The sequence below is a fragment of the Prionailurus viverrinus genome, unplaced genomic scaffold, assembly GCF_022837055.1.
Source record: "Prionailurus viverrinus isolate Anna unplaced genomic scaffold, UM_Priviv_1.0 scaffold_38, whole genome shotgun sequence".
Classification (NCBI taxonomy): Eukaryota; Metazoa; Chordata; class Mammalia; order Carnivora; family Felidae; genus Prionailurus; species Prionailurus viverrinus.
The window spans coordinates 4118488-4140089 of NW_025927606.1; the positions used below are offsets into that span (position 1 = coordinate 4118488).

Below are 21602 nucleotides of genomic sequence, written 5' to 3' on the forward strand. Positions count from 1 at the left end.
ATTATTTACAAAGGAGCCGGGCTGTGCGCCGCGCAGGGTCCAGTCAGAAGAGCCGGGGCTCCCGGTAGAGGTCAGCATCCGGCCCGGCCTGCTGTCTGCTCAGGAGGGCGGCCCTCACGTCCGGGTCACAGTCCGCACTGGTGGCCAGCAGCTGCAAGAAACCGACTGTGCTCAGCCGAGTGCAGCCCCCAGACACCCGGGGCCTGGGGACAGGGAAGCTGGCAACCACAGCCCAGCAGGTAAGTGGCCTGGCCACAGTGCAAGGGCCGCACCCCCGGGTTCTCCTCTTAATGGAAGTGCTGTATCTACAGCACTCTCGTTTGCTCTTCGACACACACAGCAGAGTGAGCGTCTGCGTGTTACCTCGGCCACATTTGAGAAGCTCTCTTTTGGGCATCTAGGTATTGACCGCAGCAGAAAACGACGAGCTTCTGTTATCAAGCCGACAGGGTCACCCTGAAGAGAGGACAGGTAAAGCCGCAGGTCAGGGGATCCCGTGATGAGTCAGGATGCCCCCATCTGCTCACCGTGCCACTAGGGGCTGGGCTGTCACAGGCCTCAAGCCCCGGAGAGCTGGCTGCACGGGGCTGTGAGGCGTGTCACCTGCCTGGCCCCGGCGCTCCCGGCTCCTGCTGGCTACGGTGGAGAGTGCGCCGGTTTCCCCGGCCACGAAGAGACGGATCAGCTTTAGGTACATGTCGACGGCAACGTGCAGGAAGGCATCCTCCCTGGTGAGGGCGTCTTCGTCAAAGTAGGAGAGAAGGCTGGAGATAAGGAGACACAAGTGACTCTAAGACCTCACAGAGGTGAGTGGCAATCAGCACGGCAGCTGCTCATCTGAGGAATGACGTCATAGGCATCTTTCCCGTCTGGAGGGAGACACGCCGTGGTACTGAGATCTAGGGCCGGGGGAAGGGGAGGACACCTCCTCTGACCACGCACGACCCTGCGGGCACGAACTCCTTCCCGGATTGCTCTGGCAGCAGCCCGGGAAGTCGGTGCAGTTACCTGTAGAAGGCGAACGGCAGCAGTCTGACGTACTGATCTGGGGCCAGGCGGAGGAGGACGTGGCCCAGGCCGCCACCTGCAACACCGAGAGGGGATGGCTTTAGCCAGCTCCGTGGGTGCCCGCCTACCCTAGGGTCGGCACGTTCACGGAACGTCAGGAGCCTGGCGACGAGGGGCGACGTCCTCATTCTGGAGAGCAGGGCTGGTGGCGGAGGCAGGCAGACCCCCTGTCCCCCACCTGAAGGCCTAGCGGCACCCTGGGACTCAGCACCCCCATGGGATTCTTTTGTCCTTTAAACGGGTTTATTCTGCATTTATCCCAAGATGTGGCTTATGTATTTGGCAAGAAGATACACTTTGGGAAATGAGTTAGTAAAGTCAGGCCCAAAGTCCTGTTCTTAACCATCTGAAAGTTATTTCTGAAGAAAGATTAAGAAGTGGGGATCGCAACCTGTCTCTCTGCTGGGTCACCTGTGTTCCCGGATGGCTAACGAGGACAGACCCAGGCCGTCGTCCCCTGCTATCAAGTCTCAGTGGCCTCTTACCTGTCTCTGTCAACTGAAAGAGCACCAGCCAGGATACCCTCCTCTTCTCCAAACACCCCAGAATCTCAGCACAAATGTCCAAAGCCTTCGGGGTGTCAACAGCCTGTGGCCCACAGAAGAGGGAGGCTGACTAGGAGGTCGTGAGTATCCACACAGCCACACACGCTGGGGAGCCTTCGTGTGTCCTGTGAGCCTTAAATGGTGACTGTAGGGGGAACAGGCCAGGGACCCTCGTGCCTGAGTCCTGAAGTAAGACCTCAAAGGACAGGCCTAGGGGTTCTCGCTTTTGAGAAACCCTTCAAGACAGAGGTTCCAGGGCTGTCCTCCCAGACACCCTACTGAGGAGGTCTCGGAGGTGTCATGCAGGCCTGCAGTGGGAAAGGTCACCTTACCTGACGAGGTCTTCCATGTGGGGTCAGATGTGATGAAAGCAGGCCCATTAAGGAAAAGAAAAACAGGAACACCAGCAGCTGCAAACAAAACGGGTGCACTTACGTTAAATTCCTGGGGCGACTCATGGCTCGGCTCAGCTCAGGACCTCACGGTTCATGGGATCAAGCCCCGTGTGGGCTCTGCAGGGACAGCTCAGAGCCTGCTTGGGATTCTCTCTCCCTCCCCCAAAATAAATATATAAACTTAAATAAAATTCCCTACATTGTATCCTCAAAAAGTAATTCTAAGTAAGGACATTGTTCTTTTTTTCCTCTAAGTGGATCTTATGAAGAAAAATTTCAAAGAGACAATTCGAGAATAAATTTTTACCGACTGGGTCATTTTATATGAGCCTTTAAACATGGCTTGCACAAGTGAGAGCAGTGAAACACCAGGCTGTTGCTGTCCCTGAGCTGCAGGGAACTACGCCCAGCCCAGCCTCACTCCTTAGCTTCTTGTGGAGAAGTTTATAAAATCCCTAGAGAAAAACCCATACGTCCCACCCTGACCAGAGGCAGGGGCCCACCTGCCCCAACCCGCTGGAACACACCCCCGCTGGGTGGGGTCTGGGCACTGTCCCCTCAGCTCACACAGGCCTGGGAGACTTGGAGCCACTAAAATCATTTTCAATAAAATAAACTTAGAAGAAACTCCCTTGTGGGTTTTTCCACATTAAATTATAGTTACCAAAAACCTCAGGCAGGTGTGTATGTCCAGAGCCTGGACAGGTTGACTTTTAGGTTTATTTAGAGAGAGAGCGTGCAGGCGGGGGAGTGTCAGAGAGAGGGAGAGAGAATCCCAAGCAGGCTCCACGCTGTCAGCACAGGGCCCGATGGAGGCGGGGCTTGAACTCAGGAACCCTGAGATCATGGCCTGAGCTGAAATCAAGAGTCAGACGCTTAAGCGACTGAACATCCCCCCCACCCCCACCCTGGCCGGGTGCTCTGACTTTCCAGTTTACCAGCGCTTTAGCTGGGGAGACCCTGGAGGGACCCCGGCTGTGCAAACAGGAGCGCAGAAGGCCCCGCGGGGCAGCGGCTTGTGGAGAGGACACGAGTAAGATCAAAAGGGAACTTGATGGTCAAGTATTACTAAACTTGTCAACCTGGTAAACTTCACTTCCTCATCGAGTCAGGAGGACCCCGCCCTTCCTGTCTCTCCTTGGAAAAGCCCAGTTCAGGTGAACCATGAGAAACGCAGCTGGTCAGAGCACGGGTCAGAAGCAAGCTTGCCAGAAAAGACAAGTGAGAGAATTTCGTTTCTTGCCTCTTCTCCTTGGCAGCCCAGCCTCTCCAGCTGGCTCTTGACGCTGTCTTTCCCAGCTCGCTGGATTTCAAAGTAAAGTGCGGCAGCAGAGAGCCAGGCCGGGCCAGGCGCAGGGGATGCTGTGTCAGGGAGGAGGCAGCTAGGAGATAGGGACGTGTGTCACCACCGAAGCCTCAAAACCCCGTTGTGGTCGAAAACCTCCAGTCCTCGGTCCCGTAACCGTCAGGATGCCAGCCCTGCCCACCTTCACGTCGTGCAGGGAGGGGCTTCAGAGCCAGCAGAAACAAGGTCTGTGTCCCCAGCAACCCCTGGCAGAGCCCTATGCCTGTGTCAGGCTCATCCCTGGCTTAGAGACGGGTTTCCCATCTCCTTCACGGGCTTCTGTGCTGTGGACATGGGGACGGGTGGGGCCGACTAGCTGAGCTTTGCAAGAGGGTTGCGATGCACAGACCTCTGACCTGGACCCCGCCACTCAGACCCTCGGGTTCTCTCCCAGAAAGGGTTTCCAGCAGGTTCAAAACCAGGCCAAAAATGAATGGGATATAATGCAGGAATTTGGCCTTCCTGGTCTTCTGGGACTTCAGGCACTCGTGACCCTAAGCGGTACGCGGGGCACCTCGGGGATAAAGGAGGCTGGGTGGGGTGAGCTCCTCCTGACTGCCTCTAGGAACACAGCTGTCCCCCAGTCTGGCGGGCACCGGAGACCGCCAGCTGGGCAGACCGGATCTGCCTCTCGAACACATCCCCGTGATGCCGACACTATCAGTCCTGGGCCGACTGCAGGCATAAGAGGAGAGGAGGGGCGTAGGTGGGCAGCAAAGCTGGGCAGGGGCCTGCTAACATCAGTCTTTCCCGAAACATTCTCGAGCTTCTCAGACAGGAACCTGCTAGGTCGCGTCTGTTTCTTCCCTTTCTTGGCAGACCTGTCCCTATGGCCTGTCAAGGCCAACGTGTCCATGGAGATAACCCAGTGCGGGTCCCAAAGAACAGCCACGCCCCGTCCCCTCGTCCCTCTCACCTCCTGCCAAACCGCTGGGCCTCCCACAGTCTCTGCAGCTCCTGGGGCAGTGGGCCCTGGAGACATCTCCTCCACCGACTACGGAGTTCAGGCTCCAGACGTGGCCACCACAACTTCCAGAGGAGAGAGATCACCAGTGAGCGGGTCCCGGGAGGCTCTACCCGGACACCTCCTCAGTCCCGCAGCCAAGATGCTGAACCCTCAGGTGACCACTGAAGACGGAGCCCACCCGCCAGTGGGCACCGCTCAGCGCGGCGCACGTCCCGCCCACGCCTCCGGCCTTCGGGTGGTGCCCTGTGCACTTGGGTCCATGGCAGTGCCAGGAGGGGTTTCTCTTCCTCTGCAGATAACACGACGGAGCGGGTGTTTGACACACGCCACGGCTCTTGCAGGGAACGCCACCCAAATGAGCCACAGACTAAGAGAAAAGTGGAGACACTCGGGGGCGCGGCAGCTCGGCTCCTGTGGCTGCCAGAGCCTGGGCTCCAGCTGATGAAACCAGGGGAGCTGCCTGTTGTCAGGAATCTAAGAGCACAGGGCACCGGGGGGGGGTGGGGGGGTGGGGGTGGGGGCCTCTGGATTAGAGCTCGGGTCATGATCTCCTGGTTCGGGGGATGGAGCCCCGCGGTGGGCTCTGTGCTGACAGCGTGGAGCCTGCCTGGGATTCTCTCTCTCAAAATAAACTTAAAAAGACACCCGAAAGAAGCCTACGCTCTCAACCCGAGAACGTCAGGCCACGCGAGGGCCAGGCTGAGCGCCTCTCTGAAGCCCCGAGACGGTGGTCTGGCACAACAGGGGAAACTGAGGTGGGGGACCACAGGCAACTAGGGGTCGCCTTGTGCCAACGCGGAACCACAGTGAACCCACACCCACGTTCCCTCCAGGCAGGCACAGGCAGGGAAGCCTGCCCTCCTACGTTCTGCTCGGTTCTATTCGCCCCTCCCCCCATTTCTCCCGCATGACACGAACTGGGTCCCCGGTCACCACACCAGCCCCGGGAGCGCCCTGAGCAGACGGCCGTGCCTACCAGCGCAGAGGTCAGGACTAGGGGGCACTCAGTCTGGCACGCGGTCAGGACCAGGTCTGCTGTCAGGGAGGGGTCTCCACTTTGTAAACAGGCACTGAGGAGCCCCTGGAGGAGAGAACATGCCAGAAGCTCAGCGGTTTGCACGTACACCCCGGCCCTGGAAGACGCCGTGGCCTCAAAGCACAAGTGAGAGGATGTGGCCCAACTGGTGCGAGCAGGCGACTGGGGAGGCGCAGAGGGAGACAGTTACCCTGAAGAAGTGGACTGTGAGGTCGTGGGTCAATGCGCTTCCATGGGAGAAGTTTCTCTGCAAAACAGCATAAGCCAGTGAGAAAGGAACCGACGGCGGTGGTGGGGGGAGGGGGGGGGTCTGCTGACAGACTCCAGCTGTGAGAACACGCCTTGAAGATGGCAGCCGGGTCACAGCACCACTGCTGACCGGAGATCTGGCCTTTTGTCCTCGGGCATGCTGGCCCAGAATTTGCATGGCTCAGTGCCTCTTCACATGGCTCCTCCGTGCAGCCAGAGGCCCCAGCCTGCCCACTTCGGCCCCAACACGGCCCAGGAGGTGAGGACGGCACTCTGACGGCCCTGTTGCCAGGATGGCAACTCGCCTCTCCACCCCTTGTCTGCGTCTCTGTCCTGCCCGTTTCCACATCTGCCAGCCTTCACGGGCCCTTTTGAGAGCTCTGAGGAAAGCAGCCTTTGCTAAGAACCCAAAGAACACCTAGTCTCATCTCCCCGGACTTCTAAGTCACCTTTTAAAGCTGTGACAGAATGGGGCCTCAGTTCAATCTCTAGTCATATTTGTACATTTTTAAGAAGTAAGGACACTTTAAGCTCGTGGAGCCCCCGACACTGAGCAGTGTGGACGCCGGAAGCAGGGCAGACTGGTGGGACCTGTGGTCCTCGCGGCACCTCTGGCTTCTGTGCCCCCGAAATGTCAAAACTAGAAAGCAGCGAAGACACGTGGTGTGCAAGACTCCACAGATCGTGGCGGCTGAAAGTTGAGGAGAGCTCCGGAAAGGACTGAAGCTGTCGAGGAAGGGAGCCACATCCGATGCCTGCGCCTCGCTGGCCCCGGCTCCGGCTGTGGGACGAGGCTGGGCACACAGAGGCCCCGACTGCTGGCTCCCGGAGCAGTACCCCATTCTTTCCCTCAGCACTCCCACGTGGTCCGACACACACTCAAGTGACTGGCTCCAAGTGACCACAGACGCGCTCGTGAGTTTTCGAGAACCAGTGATCGATCGCCCCCGTCCCCGGGTCCCACGGTCATTCGCCCACACCTACCAGCTCAGAGTTGACCAAGTGGAAGAACTCGGTGCAGTCAGGGGCGGCTGGCCGGCCGGCCTGGGGGTGGCCGACGACAATAGACGGGGGCAGACCGAGGAGGATCCTGGCAAAAAAGAGCTGCGTCAGCAGCGATGGCCTGGCCTCACGTCGCTCCCTGGGAGCTCGGGCTCTGGTCTGTAACCACCCTCCCTACCCGCTCCTGGAACTGGAGTCCTTCCCTGGGACTGCCTTGCTGGACCCACTGCCGACATGCACGAGGTCTTACCCCACGACCCATTTTAAAGCTGTGCAATAGCCAAGTAAGAGGTGCCCCATAGTCTAACCAAGCTATTCCCTAGAACTCGGAGATAACGTGACCTACTCATAAATGTGGCGACAATGAATATCTCTGGGCACGCAGGGTTTTCCTTATTTTGACATGAATTCTTTAGGCTACAGCTTTCAGCTAAGCAGCTCGTGAGTCTGAAGAGGAAGGCTTTAACGCAAAGCTTCAAACCCTGATCTCCATGGGAACACCAAGGAGAAGACGCCGTCACAGGCTGGGGATAGGGGATGGAAACAAGTCACCGATGGAAAAGAAATTCAATTTAAGACAGAATCTCTCCACAGTGCTGTGTTACCATTTGTACACAAGCAGCTCCCGCTGTCTCTGAAGGCGGGCGGCCACATCCCACCCGCTTGCCAGCGCCTGGAGCCGTCTGCGGAAAACTCCGAAAAGGAAGTGCCCCTGAGGAGGAGAGCCACTACGGGGTGCCCCCGGGCCCTGCTCCAGGCCAGCAGCCATCTCCTGGAAAAAACAAGACCAAAACGGTCACGTACTTTTATCGCTGGCTCCAGGTGGTCGTCCCCAAGAGCGAAGGCAGGAAGTCCTCAGGGCTGACGGTCAGCCCCAATCAGGACTCTGAAATGAGGTTGGGTGGGCTTGGGGGAGTCTCCCAAGAGGAGCTAGGAATGACCGGGACAAGCGTTTTTCCTTGGAAATCAGTGAAAAGTTGCAAAAATAGAACAAGAACAGTACAAAGAACACCGTGACCCAGTTTCACCGATGGCTAACATTTTACTGTTTATCATTTGCTCTTTTACTACACACAGGTGTGTGCGTGCACATAATCTGAGGACGAATTACGGACGGGAGGCACGTACACAGCAGGCACTCAATAAATGCCTGTAGACTGAAAGCACAAAGTGTGTGCGGTGTCTGCGCACATTCAGATGTAGAGACAGAAAAAGCCAAGCACCCACTTCAAAGCATCGTCCCTGCCACACGTGACCCCAAACCCCAGGATGCACTGTCTGCCCTCCCCGCTCACCCCCCACCACAGCCAGTTATGACGGATGCGCGGACAGAAGGGCAAGATGAGGGGGCTGGGGGCTCTTCTTTGTGGGATGTTTTATTCATTGGTAGGTACATTTCCCCAGTGTTCCAGACCTCCCCCTCCATGGCTTCTGTCACTCCCCACATTCTCTCTATTCAAGCACCTGGAAAGCAGAAACACCACGAGGAAGCGTGAAATCCACACCCAGAATCCTGTTAACGAGGAGCTGCCCGTCTACTTCCAGAGGTACAGATTCCCCGTGTACGCTGTGGACATGGAACCAGAGCGAGCACGGTCTGCACTTTGACCCCAGAGGCCACTCACAGGGTCCGACTTTAAGCACCCTGAAAAGACCCGAGACGAACAGGTACTCGGACTGGAAAACTATACTTTTCATTTCAAAACGAGAGCCCCATTTCCACGCCCTCTTAAGTGCGCCTGCCTTGGTGACGAGAACCCGCCAGCCTGTGGAGGTGCCGGGTGACCCTGTGGAACAGTCTCTAAGCCCTCCTTTGGCAAGTGGGGGGCTAGCTACGTCATTTCTCAGAGGCTGGCATCCAAACAGAGCAGCCAAGAGCTAAAAAGCAGACAGCGGTGCAGAGCAATCATGTTACTACTGAAGCTGCTATTTGCTCAATTGCCTCTATTTTCAGATTCTAAATGTCCCAAAGCCCGGAGATGGTTCTGGCACCACAGCTTTTGTTTCTGCATTTTTTGTGATACTCACTGGTGAAGTGAGCACACTGTCCCTCTGGGTCTGGGACCTTATATGCATGATGTTGGTTTTCATTCTGCTGGGGAGCCTCAGGACCCGTTGCGGATATTTCTAATAAACATCTCGGGGTGCCTGGGTGGCTAAGTCAGTTGAGTGTCCGACTCTCGGCTCAGGTCATGATCCCAGGGTTGTGGACTGCAGCTCCACATCACACTCCACGCTGAGTGTGGAGCCCGCTTAGGATTCTCTCTCCCAAGGGGCGCCTGGGTGGCTCAGTCGGTTAAGCATCTGACTTAATCTCAGTTCATGATCTCATGGTTTGTGGGTTCGAGCCCAGCATCAGGCTCTGCCCTGACAGCATAACTGCTGAGGATTCTCTCTCTCTCCCTTTCTCTGCCGTTCCCCCACTTGTGTGCACTCTCTCTCAAAATTAATAAAAACAAAAAACAAAAAAAACCTCTCTCCCTGGCTCACATTCTCTGTAAAATAAAAATAAAAATAATCTTAATAGCAGATGACATAGATGCAGTGAAACACTGGGTTTCACATATTCTAGCTCACCTGCAATCTGGAAAAAATATCCCGATTTCCTGGGCAGCCACTGAGAACCAAATCAGAATTCTCTGAGTAGTTGTAACTCCTTGAACTGAAACAAAACACAACAAAAGCCTCCTAAGTATCTCCTGATGTGTGGGCATTCCAGCCTCCCCTCCCGCCTCCAGACTGGTGTGTGGTCACAGAGCCAGGAGGTCCCAGAGGACCATGTGACACCCACAGTCATCAACAACGAACAACAAAACATACACACAAAATTCTAGCAACCCCAATCGAGCAACATCCTGAAACAATTATGTACCATGACCAAGTGGGATTTATTCTAAGAATGCAAGGTTGGTTCAACACCCTAAAATCAATGTAACACATATATCTATAGGATAAGAAAACAAAAACCATACGATCATCTCAATAGACACACATAAAACATGAGACAAAATTCAATACCCTTTCATGATAAAAACACTCAACAAACTAAGACCAGAAAGGAACTTCCTTAACCTGATAAAGGCCATCTGTGAAAAACCCACGGTTCACATCATACTTAATGATGAAAGACTGAAAGCTTTCCTCCTAAGATCAGAAATAAGACAAAGTTGTCCTCTCTCCCACTTCCATACAACATTGCACTGGAAGTTCCAGCTGGGACAGTTCACTCAGAAAAAGACATAAAAGGCATTCAGATTGTAAAGGAAAAAGTTAAACCATCTTATTCAGAGATGACATCTTGTATATAGAAAATCCTAAAGAATCACCAATAAAAAACTACTAAAGCAAGTAAGTTCACAAAGTTGCAGGACATGAAATCAATATACAAAAATCAGTTGTATTTTTCTAAACCACCAAGAGTGGAATTAATAATTCCATTTACAATGGTGTTAGAAAGAATAAAATACTTCAGGATAAATTTAACCAACGAGGTGTAAGACATGTACACTGAAAACTATAAAATACTGTTGAAAGAAAGTTCACACATAGAAAGATTCAGTATGGGTAAAATGGTAATAGTGCTGACATGCATCTACAGATACAGTGCAATCCTAGCAGAATCCCAGCTGATTATGTTAAAACTGACAAACTGATCCTGAAATTCAGATGGAATTGCAAGGACCTAGAATACCCAAAACAATCTTGGGCGGGGGGGGGGGGGGGGGGGGGGGTTGTTGAGGGATTCACATTTCCCGATGTAAAATTTCCTACAAGCCTTCAGTAATCAAAACTGCGATACTGGCATAAGAACAGACATAAACACCATCTCAATAAGAAAAGGTCAGAAACAAATTTTCACACGTATGGTTAGTTGATTTTCGGCAAGGATGTTGAGACCATTTAATGGGGAAGGACGGTCTCTTCCACAAAACGTGCTGGGACAACTGGATGTCCACATGCAAAAGAATGAAAAGGGATCCCTTCCTTATTCCATATACAAAAATTAACTCAAATTAATCAAAGACCTAAATTAAGAGCTAAAATTAGATAAATTAGACTTCATCAAAATTTATTTTTATTATTGTTTTTAAAAATGTTCAATGTTTCTTTTCGAGAGAGCAAGAGACAGAGCATGAGTAGGGGAGGGGCAGAGAGAGAGGGAGACACAATCTGATGGAGGCTCCAGGCTCTGAGCTGTCAGCACAGAGCCCGACGTGGGACTTGAACCCACAAACCATGACATCATGACCTGAGTCGAAGTCGGATGCTCAACCAACTGGGCCACCCAAGCGCCCCAGAAGGGGAGAAAATATTTGCCACTCATATCTGATAAGGATGTGGTATATAGCATACATAAGGAACACAACTCCATAAAACATCCCAATTTTAAAATGGGCAAAGGATAGGACATTTTCAAAGAAGATACACAAATTGCCAACCCATAAATGAAAATATGTTCAACATCAATAGCCACCAGGGAAAAACAAATCAAAACCATAATGATATATGCCAATGCATGTCCATTAGGAGGGGTGTAAGTAAAAGATAATGACAACTATGTTGATGATAACGGGGAGGAACTGGAACCCTCTGATGCTGGAAAACAGTCTGGTAGTTCCTAAAAAAGTTAAAGTATAACACAGCATACCCCATTCTTAGGCATATGCCCGAAAGAAATGAAAACACAGGACCACAGAAAAGCCTGTACACAAATGTTCTTAACAGAATTATTCATAGTCAAAAGGGGAAGACCCAATGTCCATCAACTAATGAATAAACAAAACGTGGTCCATCCTTCAATGGGATACTACTCAGTAATAAAAAGAATGAAGTTCTGATACATGCTACGATATATCGATTTTTAAATTTTATTTAAATTCTAGTTAACATATAGTGTAATAATAATTTCAGGAGAATTTAGTGATTAATCACTTACAACACCCAGTGCTCGGCCCGAAAAGTGCCTTCCTTAATGCCCATCGCCCATCTACCCACCAGCCAACACCCTCCAGCAGCCCTGTCTGTTCTCTGTATTTAAGAGTATATTATGGTTTGTCTCCCTCTCTCTTTAAAAAAAATTTTTTTTCATGTTTATTTGGAGAGAGAAATTAGGGGAGGGGTAGAGAAAGAATCCCAAATGGGCTCTGTGCTGTCTGCACAGAGCCTGACATGGGGCTCGATCCCACAAACTATGAGATCGTGACCTGAGCCGAAATTAAGAGTCAGCCATTTAACCAGCTGAGCCACCCAGGCGCCCCCTCCCTGTCTCTTTTTATTTTTCTCTCTATTCCCCTATGTTCCTCTGTTTTCTTTCATAAATTCCACAGATGAGTGAAATCACGATATTTATCTTTCTCTGACTTATTTCGCTTAGCATAATCTACTCTAGTTCCACCCATGTGGTTGCAAGTGGCAAGCCTTCATTCTTTTTGATCAGCGAGTAATATTCCATTCTATATATATATATAAAATTTCACACACACCACGTCTTCTTTATCCATTTGTCACTCGATGGACATGCTACAATATACACTAACCTTAAAACGTTATTCCAAGTAAGCCAGACACAATGTGTCACACACATATTTGTGTGACAGGACTGACAAATCCAGAGACATAAAATAGATTCAGGGTGGCCAGGAGCTGGGGGACAGGGAAGGAATGGAGACACTGATTTCATTCTGTGCACACATACTCGTTTACCCTCCCAAGAGAAAAACTGAGAACAAGAGGCCTGGCCCCAACGTCCGTTTGCCTGGTGCCGTACGTGCTGCTCCCAGCCACTAGGCGCTGGTAGGAAGAACTCCAGTGCTGTCGGTTGTATTGAAACGTGAGTTCATAAGAATTCCGCTAACCAGGCGATACGTTTACAGATCCTTGTGGAGAAGAGGCGCAGCGGGAGGTAAAGGGGAACAAGGGTAACAGGACTGGTTTTCTAGGATGGAAGTAATACATCCCCCAAAATGTGGAAAATGGAATTGATTTTACTCATCATCTTCACACAATAGGAGGACAAAGATGCTAACGGCCCAGCCCAGCGGCCACGGTACGGGAGCTCTGCCCCACGGCAGTGAGCCCACGTCCGCACTGCAGCCCTCTAGGAGGGTACCACCGGCCGCCCACTTCTTCCACCCTTTACGCTTACGACCCACATGTCGGATGACAGCAGAAAGACAAGTCACTGCCGCTGGCAAATCTGCACACAAAGAAAACGGATCCAGAAAGCTTACCTTTACTCCGCACAGACTCAGACCCACTAGCAGGACGTGTTCAGTTGTGCTTTGTCAAACACAAAGTGGACAGACAAAACACCTTGGAAGAATCAAGACTAAAAGTAAGATGCTTTTTGGCATCAGCCTTCCCAACCTCTGGCGGAAGTCTATCAGCACGTCGACAAGAACTGCGCACGCCACCTGCAGGTCCCCGTCGCAGCCGCCCACAGCCGAGGGCCTGGGGAGGAAGTACTCATGGATCGCCCACTGCTGGAAGTCCCACCTGCAACAGCAAACACCAAGGTCTGTGCTGGGAAAGGCTGTAAACCGGTGGTCCGGGAGCCAGGACGAGAGCCCACAGCCAGCGGCACAACAATGGCGGGTGGCGAGATCTGGGGCTTCTGGGTGGCGGGAAGGCCCTCTACTGCAATCAAGGCCTCCTCGGGGGCCATCCCCAGGGTCGTGATTCCAGGGTCCGTCAGCAAAGATGCCCACATCTGGCCCAGACTCTGCAGGTGCTCATGGGAAGGATCCTGAGGATGTACTAACTAAAGCCGCAGCAAGAGAGGCACGTGACACTGTAGTCTGTTTATGCAGAAAGAGCCACGAGTAAGACGTTTGCATAAACCCACAAGTGGGCAAGGAACAGAGGTTATAAAGGCTGGTGCTTCGCCCAGGCCATCTGAAACTGTTACACAATGTATCTGAGCATTGCCTGTTGAATGAAAACAGAAAAGGTCTAAGCACAACTTAGCACACAGTGACCTGAGGGTAAGAAATGCTTATTATGGATCCTCACGCCAAAAAATGAATTCCTTCTTTTCCTTTTCCCAGTGGAAAGAGAGGAGGGAGAGCGGGGAGACCCCAGGGCGCATGCGCCTGCGCAGAAAGCACTCACAGCTGGCTGCACACAGACCCGAGAAGCAAGCAAACGTCCACCTTGTCGGAAAAGCAGTTCTTTCCACGGTTCTGACTTCCTCTGCAATCTGACACCACGGGACAGAATCCCGCCCCCCCCCCCCCCCCGACCCCCGGCATGCGAGCCGCATCTCTGACTGCACAGGGACAGTGGCTCAGGACGGCTCACGCTGACCCCTGCCCTCCGCTGCCCCCAGGGTTCCTGTGCCCCACCAGCTCCATTGCACCTACAGCACATTTCCCTCCCTGACTCCCACAGCCCCACATGCAGGGGCTGGTCAGCACCCCACGCTCACGCCCAGAACAGCACATCCGCCGTCCCTATGGTCTGAGTAATTGGCCCAGGGACCTGCTCCACCAGCTCAGAGCCAGTACTGCACACGGCACCCGTCAGCCCTCTGCCTGCCCAGCTGGCCGCGCCAGCTGAGAACTCTGGCAAGCTCCCTCAGGACCCCAGAGGGCCAGGACTCACCACAGCCCCTCACGACAGTCACCCCGCCTGCTCTTCTCCCACCTAAGGCACGTACATCTGCCCCTGATGCACCCCCTAACCGTGGGGTCCTGAGTGTACATCCCTACTTCTAATCCATTTTGTCTGCCCGCCTGCTTGCCACCCGGCCTGCTCAGGTTTACACCTGGCGAGGGTGCCCAGTCAGGGGCGTTGGAGTAGAAGCGCACAAAGGTACCAGATGGGCAGACTTGCCTCATCACAACGCACTTCCCAGTTTCTAGAACATTCTAGAAGTGCGTGGCACACACTAGGAGCTCCATAAACGTTTCTTGAATTAAGGAATGAATGAATGAAACTGCGCTCATAGGTATATATATCAAATTGAACACTGAGATGTAACGACAAGACTTAGGCTTTAAGACAATGCGTAAAGCCTTGTACCACTGTCAAGGGCAGATCCCTTTCAACACTTACCTTTCTGTATCTGAAAGACAGTCGACCTCAGGTTGAATTTCTAGTTCCAGCCGTAACCAGTCTCTGTAAGTTAACTGAGAGAAAAAGGACCAAATGAACACGACGGTGAGGATGGGACGCGGAGAGCACAGGTCAGCTTTGTAAGTCTGCTGCACAGTCCCTCCGATGTCACACATCGCAGCAGAAAGACTCAGAGGAAGGCCGCAGTGCCTACACTCGTGTCCGTTCTCGGCCGCTTCCTGCCGACTGACTGAGGTGCTGGCGCCAAGCCCCCACATATTGCGTAGGTTACGTCTGACTGCGAAGCTGATGAAACATTTCCAACTGGCACTTTTAAACTGAATTCTCCAGCATACCGCCTGGTTCTGAAGTTGGTCCGCGGCATCTGCAAACCTCTCAGGTTACTGCACAACAGAGGCAGGAAATAATCTTCTAGTCCACTTGAGTTGGGCAAGTTAACTAGAGAATAAATGTGTAGTAACATGCTCCAAATATCCCTGGTAGCATATTTCTTAATTTAAAATTCCTGGGGGGGCGTCTAGGGGGCTCAGTCCGTTAAGCGTCTGACTCTTGATTTTAACGCAGGTCACGATCTCACAGTTCGTGAGTTCATGCCCCATGCTGGGCTCTGTGCTGACAGTGCGGGGCCTGCTTGGGATTCTCTCTCCTTCTCTGTCCCTCCCCAACTCTCTCTCTCAAAAAAAATAAACCTTAAAAAGTAATAAAATTCTTGGAACAATTCCACTCATTAACACGAACCAATCTCAAAACCTCACAGTGTGTGTGAAAAGGCACATCACAGAAACGCGCGCACAGCACGCTGCCTACGTGTGAAGACCAAAGCCCGGTGATGTGGAGCAGGTAAAACCAAGAGAAGCACGTCCGTGATCACCCCCAGGCGGGACAGCAGCCCTGAGCCACCTGCTACGCTGCAGGTGGGCGGCTAGCGTTCCCTGCTCTTGACTCGTTATGTCGCACAAAGACTGTCGCACTTGCTCTGGGGTCATTCATGGGATTAACAATAGCAGAATTGAAAAAATATATGATAAAACAATTGAGAATTTTTCCTCTAAAGACCAAAATAAGGAGATAAACATCGGAATAAATGAGAAGTTATGAAGAGGCAGCGTGGGCAGGGGGGCCGGAGCAGGCCAGGCTCACAGTGACGTTGCCCAGAGGAGCCCACCCCAAACGGGAGCCTGGCAGGTAGGTGTGAAGTATGTTTCATTCACCCTCAAAATCTTCCACAACATGTTAGCGCCGAGGAAAAGTGGGCAGAGTGGAAACGACCTTTCTAATTTCTTACAACTGTGTGAATCTGCAACGATCCCAATTAACGATTTCAATCAAAGCCACTTCTGTGTTCCTCCAGGCTCACTGGGTCAGGCCCAGCTGCCTGCCCGCCATATCCTCAGGAGGCCCCCAATCTCCCCGCAAACTCTTGTGAGTTAGAACGAGGGGAGAAGCAGGAAAGGGGCAGCGGGACCTACGTGAAATTCTTTCTCCTTCAACAGTTCCTGGAAGGTTCTCTGTTTCCACAGACAGAGGGCGGCTTGCTGCCAGTCTGCAGAGGGCCGGCACAAGGGCCTCCAGGGAGGGTCGGCTGTGTCCTCCGGACAGAGGGGATCTCGGGCTTCTGGGAACAGTCTCAGTATAATGAACTGAAACTGAAGAGAGACAGTGTCACATGGGTCGCAAGCAGTTGAGAAGATACGCCAGTAACCCGGCCGTGCGCAGGGGGCAGGGCAGCCCGAAGACCCTGGGCCGTCCCCCCGTCGCGGCCTGCACCCCGTGTGCAGTTACAGAGGGCACGTCGGTCAGCAGCCCTGTCCGTAAATCCTAACACGTGAGGCAGAAGTGCGGGCTCCAAGCTGCCCTCCACACGGCGGTGGTGACCCCACGGCAGCGAACGGTGGTCTTCCCAGACCGCTGCTGGCACCAGAGATTGCACTAAGAGAGGGTGCCGACCGGACAAGCAAAACACTGTGTCGGTGAATTAATTTATTTATCTCTGCCATTAGGAGATTAGACTTCTTCCCATGTTTACTGAGCTGAGGGGGCGGGGGGAGGGCCCCCAGGGACACGTGGAGTCAGGGACTTCCTTGTCTGGGCCACTTCTAATCTCTGTTCCATGTTTCAAAATGTTGGCAGCTGGGACTAAGTTCCTCAACGCCAACGATGGGGGCACAAGTGTGCCCGGCCCCCACTTCACCCTCCGGGGAGGGCCAGCCCAGCGGATTCTAATGGCGCCCGCAACGGAGATGTGCACCGAACACCATGAGATGTCCCTTAAAACTCCGCCCAAGTAAGAATGCTGGTTCCCACTGTAACTTCAAACTCACTTTTGCCACTGAAGGCTTCTGACACGCATCTTTATATTTCTCTGGCCTTAGAATAAATATAACAAGCATTCACTAGATGAGGGAAGTCTCTGGACAAAACTCAGAATTCTTCTTTAAATAAGAAGATACTTTTCATGAATATTTACCTTTTAATGTACCTATTTTACAAAAATCAGTATCTATTTCTTTTAAAAATGGGACGTACGTTTGGGGGTGCCGGGGTGGCTCAGTCGGTCAAGCCTCAGACCGTTGATCTCGGCTCAGGTCACAATCTCACCATTTTTGAGTTCGAGCCCCACATCAGGGTCTGCGCGGATAGTGTGGAGCCTGCCTGGAATTCTCTCCCTCCCCCCTTTTCTGCCCCTCCCCAGCTTGCTCTCTCTCTTTCAAAAAATAAATAGGTGAAAACAACAAAAAGTAAATAAATAAAACATTTAGAATGAATAAGGGAGGGAGGGAGGGCAGATGGGGGTGCGAGGGAGGGAGGAGGGGGGAGGGAAGAAGGAAGGAAGGGGGGAAGGGGGGGAGGGAGGAAGGGAGTGGGGGACAATTGTGGTCTTTGTCATCTTTCATCCCTTCATCTTAACTCTGAGAACAGAAGAAAAACGCAGCGTTCAGCCCAGAGAAGAGATGATCTGATAACTAACCAGCACACCGGGCACACAGAGACGTGGGTGGGCAGACAAGAGACCTCCGACGTTTGGCTAGAAACCTGCGTTGAAACGGGAGACTCCAAGAATGGGGAAAAGGGACTGCACAGACTCACCTTCTTCACGAGGGCTGGAGACAAGCAGCTGCACAGAGTATCCCGTGATAAGGAAGAATATTTACACAAAGAGTAAGAAATCACCGCTGTACAAAATCTGAAAATAGAAAACAAATAATGTAGAAATGAGACCCGTGCATAACAAGGAATGCAATAAAAGTGTGAATTTCGCCCAAGTGAACTGAGTGCATTCTAAACCAGATGGCCTGAGGATTAGCCCCTGGCCTCTAGTCCAGGCCAGGCCAGCTCCCAAGGCCTCGGGGAAACGCCCCCAAGTCACAACCGTGGATCTGAGCTCTATCTACACTGAAGGCACAGACCCAGAGAACACACAAACAGTAAGACTGTGCAAATAAGGGCTTGCGGTCACTGCATGCCGAAGAGCCACGGCCAGAACAGGGCACCCGGGTGACTCGGTTGAGCGTCCAACTTGGTTTCAGGTCATAATCTCACAGTTCATGGGTTTGAGCCCCGCGTCAGGCTCTCTGCTGTCGGCACAGAGCCTGTTTCGGATCCTCTGTCCACCACCGCCCCCCCCGCCGTCCCTTCCCCACTCTCTCTCAAAAAATAAACATTAAAAAACAAACAAAAGGGGCGCCTGGGTAGCGCAGTCGGTTAAGCGTCCGACTTCAGCCAGGTCATGATCTCGCGGTCTGTGAGTTCGAGCCCCGCGTCGGGCTCTGGGCTGATGGCTCAGAGCCTGGAGCCTGTTTCCGATTCTGTGTCTCCCTCTCTCTCTGCCCCTCCCCCGTTCATGCTCTGTCTCTCTCTGTCCCAAAAATAAATAAACGTTGAAAAAAAAAAAATTAAAAAAAAAAAAAAAAAACAAAAAAACAAAAAAAGCAGTCTTCAGGACAAGAGAGCAGCACGCCCACGTTTAAACTCAGCCTCACTCAGGGGGAGCCTCTGCCCGCCTGTGGTGGGTTGTGAGGCGTTGAGGGGAAGGGCCCCGTGAGAAGAGACTGACCGTGGGGCCCAGGGGAAGTCAGGACTGACGCCAGCAGGGCCTGCCTGTCCGTGCTGCCCAGAGCCCGAGAGGCTGGGCCGCTGTGCTTCCCGTGGGGGTGGCACAGGTGTCGGGGGCCGTGGTCCAGGGCAGGCGTTGTGTTCTCTCTCCTCGCCCAGTTACGATCCCCTTGTGCCTTCTGTCAGTTCTTTCTATGAACTGCGGTCCCAGCCCCTGCGCACAACTCTTCCGGAGCCTCCTGGCTCCCGCCCTGACCCTTCCTCTATGTACCTTGTACCCGCTTCGGCCTAGACTCCCAGGGCCCTGCCCCAGCACCTGCCACGCTGCGTACGCCACACTATCAACTTGCCAGGTGCCCCCACACAGAAGGCAGGGGTGGGACTCCACCCCAGTCCTGGAATGGGTCTGGCCCACAGCGGTGAATGAGGGGCAGTAGGGGTACACGCTGGCACAGATCTGTAGAATGATGGGTCCCGAAACCCTTTGAGACAAGTCTCTCTACATAGGGCAGCTCCACGTGCAGGTTCTCACTCCAGAGAAGCAGCTGCTAACCACAGGGGAACCAGGGACGGGTCCCACCACACGCCAGGCGCCCCCAAGACAAAACCCGGTAGTGCTCACAACCCTTCCCAACGTGGAAGGACGTCTACAGTCCGTCGTTAACGTCTTCAGAAGCAGTTTTTAAGGTAGCACTACCTCATTTTTGTAAACAAAGAAACACAGACACATAAATACAACGTAAGACTCCAGAATGATTATCCGTGGAGCATGTCTGTGTTGGCCAATTGCATTTGGTGAGTATGTGACTTCTGTCGAGCACGGAGGGGCACAGCGGATGTGAGGGCAGCTCACTTCAGGCAGAAGAGCGAGGTCTCCGAGGTCCTAAACGTCAGGAGGCTACTGAAGAACTCTGCGACGGACAGGCCCTCGGCGGGGGCAGGGAGGCCCACACGCACCTCTGGGAGCACAGACCTGGACTCGGCCAGGTGGACGACCAGGGCGGCCAACCCCAGCACGTGGGAGGCACTCAGGCTTGGGCCCTGAAACGGGAGAGAGTGTTTCTGCAGGAAGGAGGGCAGAGCCCACTTCCCAGGCAGGCGGACAGAGGCGGCGGCCGTACCTGGTGACGGAGCAGCTGGCAGAGCCTGGTGAGCACGACAGGAAGGAGCCTGCGTCCACACATGGCCGTCACTAAGCGAGAAGCCCAGGGGCCCTGCCTGCAGAGACAGCCAGAGACCAGCAGTCTGGCCACTCCTGGCTCTGCACGGCCGTCCCACGGATTCTTCCGGAGGAGCGAAGGGTGCCCGAGAAAGACGTAGGCTGTTCCCCCAACGGCGAGGTCTCCGGGGGAGATGCTTCATCTCTGCCGAGTCTCCGCACTGCCCCTTCACCCCACCTGGGACCCCCAACCAGTACAGAAGCCAGAAGGCAGGATCCAGGACCAAGGGTCAGAGGTGGACAAGGAGTGGGCAGCCCTGCCCCTCATCACAGAAAACAGGGAGAAACCCCACTCCCCGAGGGAGGCCTGCTCCGAGCACCCCGGCCGCCCCCAGCAGAGCCCCAAAGCGCCCAGTGAAAACCCCCAGCCTCTACCTGTCTGGCGAGGCGAAGCTGGAAGCTACGATCAGGTTCTGACAAAAACACGTCAGCAGGAGGTCCGCGACCTGAGAGAGACAGATGGTCACCGAGAGCTCAGAGTCCCCGAGAGCAACGTGTGAGTAAGGCAGGCCTGCGTCTGGAGAGGAAAGCATCACACCAACTGGCGCCAGAACCCCATTCCCACGTCCTGGGAGACAGCAGGCCAGGCGTTGTGAAATTTCACAGCAGAGAACAGGCTCAGCACACCTCGCCCGCACAGGGCCAAGGAGCAAACTGTTTTAGGCTCCGGGGCCACAGATGGGTTCCACTGTGTGTTCTCCTCTAGAAACTTAAAAGGTCTGTACACAAACAGGCCAGGGCCGGCTGAGCCCAGGCCCGACACTGCCCGGCTCCCGGGTGTCGTTTCCACGCACACGGTTCGCCTGGCAAAACACGGGGTGGAGAAGAGGCCCGCACACGTGGGACTTCTTACACAACCCGGCCCCGCTCAGCAGCATAGGCCAGGCATCCCATACTCACCTCCCGTTCCTGCTGCTCCAGGCCTGGCGTGAGGACGCTGAGCTGAATCTGCGATCCCCCAGAGCTGCCGTCCTCCTCAGCGCGGCCCAAGGCGGCGCCGAGCCGCTCAGAAACAACTGCCACCCGAGCAGCCACAACTGCACGTGGAGAAACCCAGTTAGACGAGCAGGCGAACGCGGGCTGCCTGCAGGGGGCGGTGGCGTTCCCGCTCGCAACGGGCTGCCTGCAGGGGGCGCCGGCGTTCCTGCGCGCAGCGGCTCACGGCAGCCCCGTCTCCGGCGCTACCAGGGCCACGAGCCCCAGGGCGGCGCTCCTCCGCCAGCCGGGCGGTGGGAGCACGCTGAGGGTGAGCATGACCGCTGTCCTCACGGCCTGGGGTCATCTGGGCGGTTCTCTTTCACCCTGTATGCATGTTCTCCATCTGAAGTCGCAGGCCAACCCGCCCACACGGCACCACGTCTGCTCCACGCCCCACGATCGGTCTGCCAAAGGCGAGGAGCCACAGCCTCCGCGCACCGGAGGTCAGGCGACAGGCCGACTGTGCTGGCCGGAGACGGAAACTACTGTGAGCAACAAGGCTGACGCAGACCTCAGTGTCCCCTCACGCCAAATTCTGCAGGAGCGCAGTTCGGCAAGGCCATGCCCCTATGGTCGCGGAGGAGATGCTACAGGGAGCAAGGGAAACTGAGGCGGTGCCGTTAATATTTCCTCTGTGAGGCTCTCGTGGGATATTCTGTCCTGGTTTGA

General features: G+C 54.0%; 1 protein-coding gene across 19 annotated transcripts in view; it reads right to left on the minus strand.

Moving 5' to 3' along the window:
• Nucleotides 1-8: 8 nt before the first annotated feature.
• The window catches only part of FANCA (FA complementation group A), a 62141-nt gene continuing 40547 nt past the window's right edge, over nucleotides 9-21602 (minus strand). For 3 of the 19 annotated variants that reach the window (XM_047846260.1, XM_047846264.1, XM_047846269.1), the window contains 21 exons: nucleotides 20856-20992; nucleotides 20331-20401; nucleotides 19858-19954; nucleotides 19590-19777; nucleotides 17771-17867; nucleotides 16153-16329; nucleotides 14663-14736; nucleotides 12974-13102; nucleotides 9185-9269; nucleotides 7213-7379; nucleotides 6590-6695; nucleotides 5547-5603; nucleotides 5297-5401; nucleotides 4270-4382; nucleotides 3252-3390; nucleotides 1946-2023; nucleotides 1554-1656; nucleotides 1009-1084; nucleotides 608-764; nucleotides 364-456; nucleotides 9-151 (listed from right to left, as the gene is read on the minus strand). In XM_047846260.1, the coding sequence (XP_047702216.1) occupies nucleotides 44-151; nucleotides 364-456; nucleotides 608-764; nucleotides 1009-1084; nucleotides 1554-1656; nucleotides 1946-2023; nucleotides 3252-3390; nucleotides 4270-4382; nucleotides 5297-5401; nucleotides 5547-5603; nucleotides 6590-6695; nucleotides 7213-7379; nucleotides 9185-9269; nucleotides 12974-13102; nucleotides 14663-14736; nucleotides 16153-16329; nucleotides 17771-17867; nucleotides 19590-19777; nucleotides 19858-19954; nucleotides 20331-20401; nucleotides 20856-20992 (2357 nt within the window). In that variant the 3' untranslated portion in view covers nucleotides 9-43. Of the gene's footprint in view, nucleotides 152-363; nucleotides 457-603; nucleotides 765-1008; nucleotides 1085-1513; nucleotides 2024-3251; nucleotides 3391-4269; nucleotides 4383-5296; nucleotides 5402-5546; nucleotides 5604-6589; nucleotides 6696-7212; nucleotides 8253-9184; nucleotides 9270-12144; nucleotides 13103-14662; nucleotides 14737-16152; nucleotides 16330-17770; nucleotides 17868-19589; nucleotides 19778-19857; nucleotides 19955-20330; nucleotides 20402-20855; nucleotides 20993-21602 lie in introns of those variants that run through there. The other 16 variants (XR_007149520.1, XM_047846261.1, XM_047846262.1 and 13 more) reach the window with 16 other exon arrangements.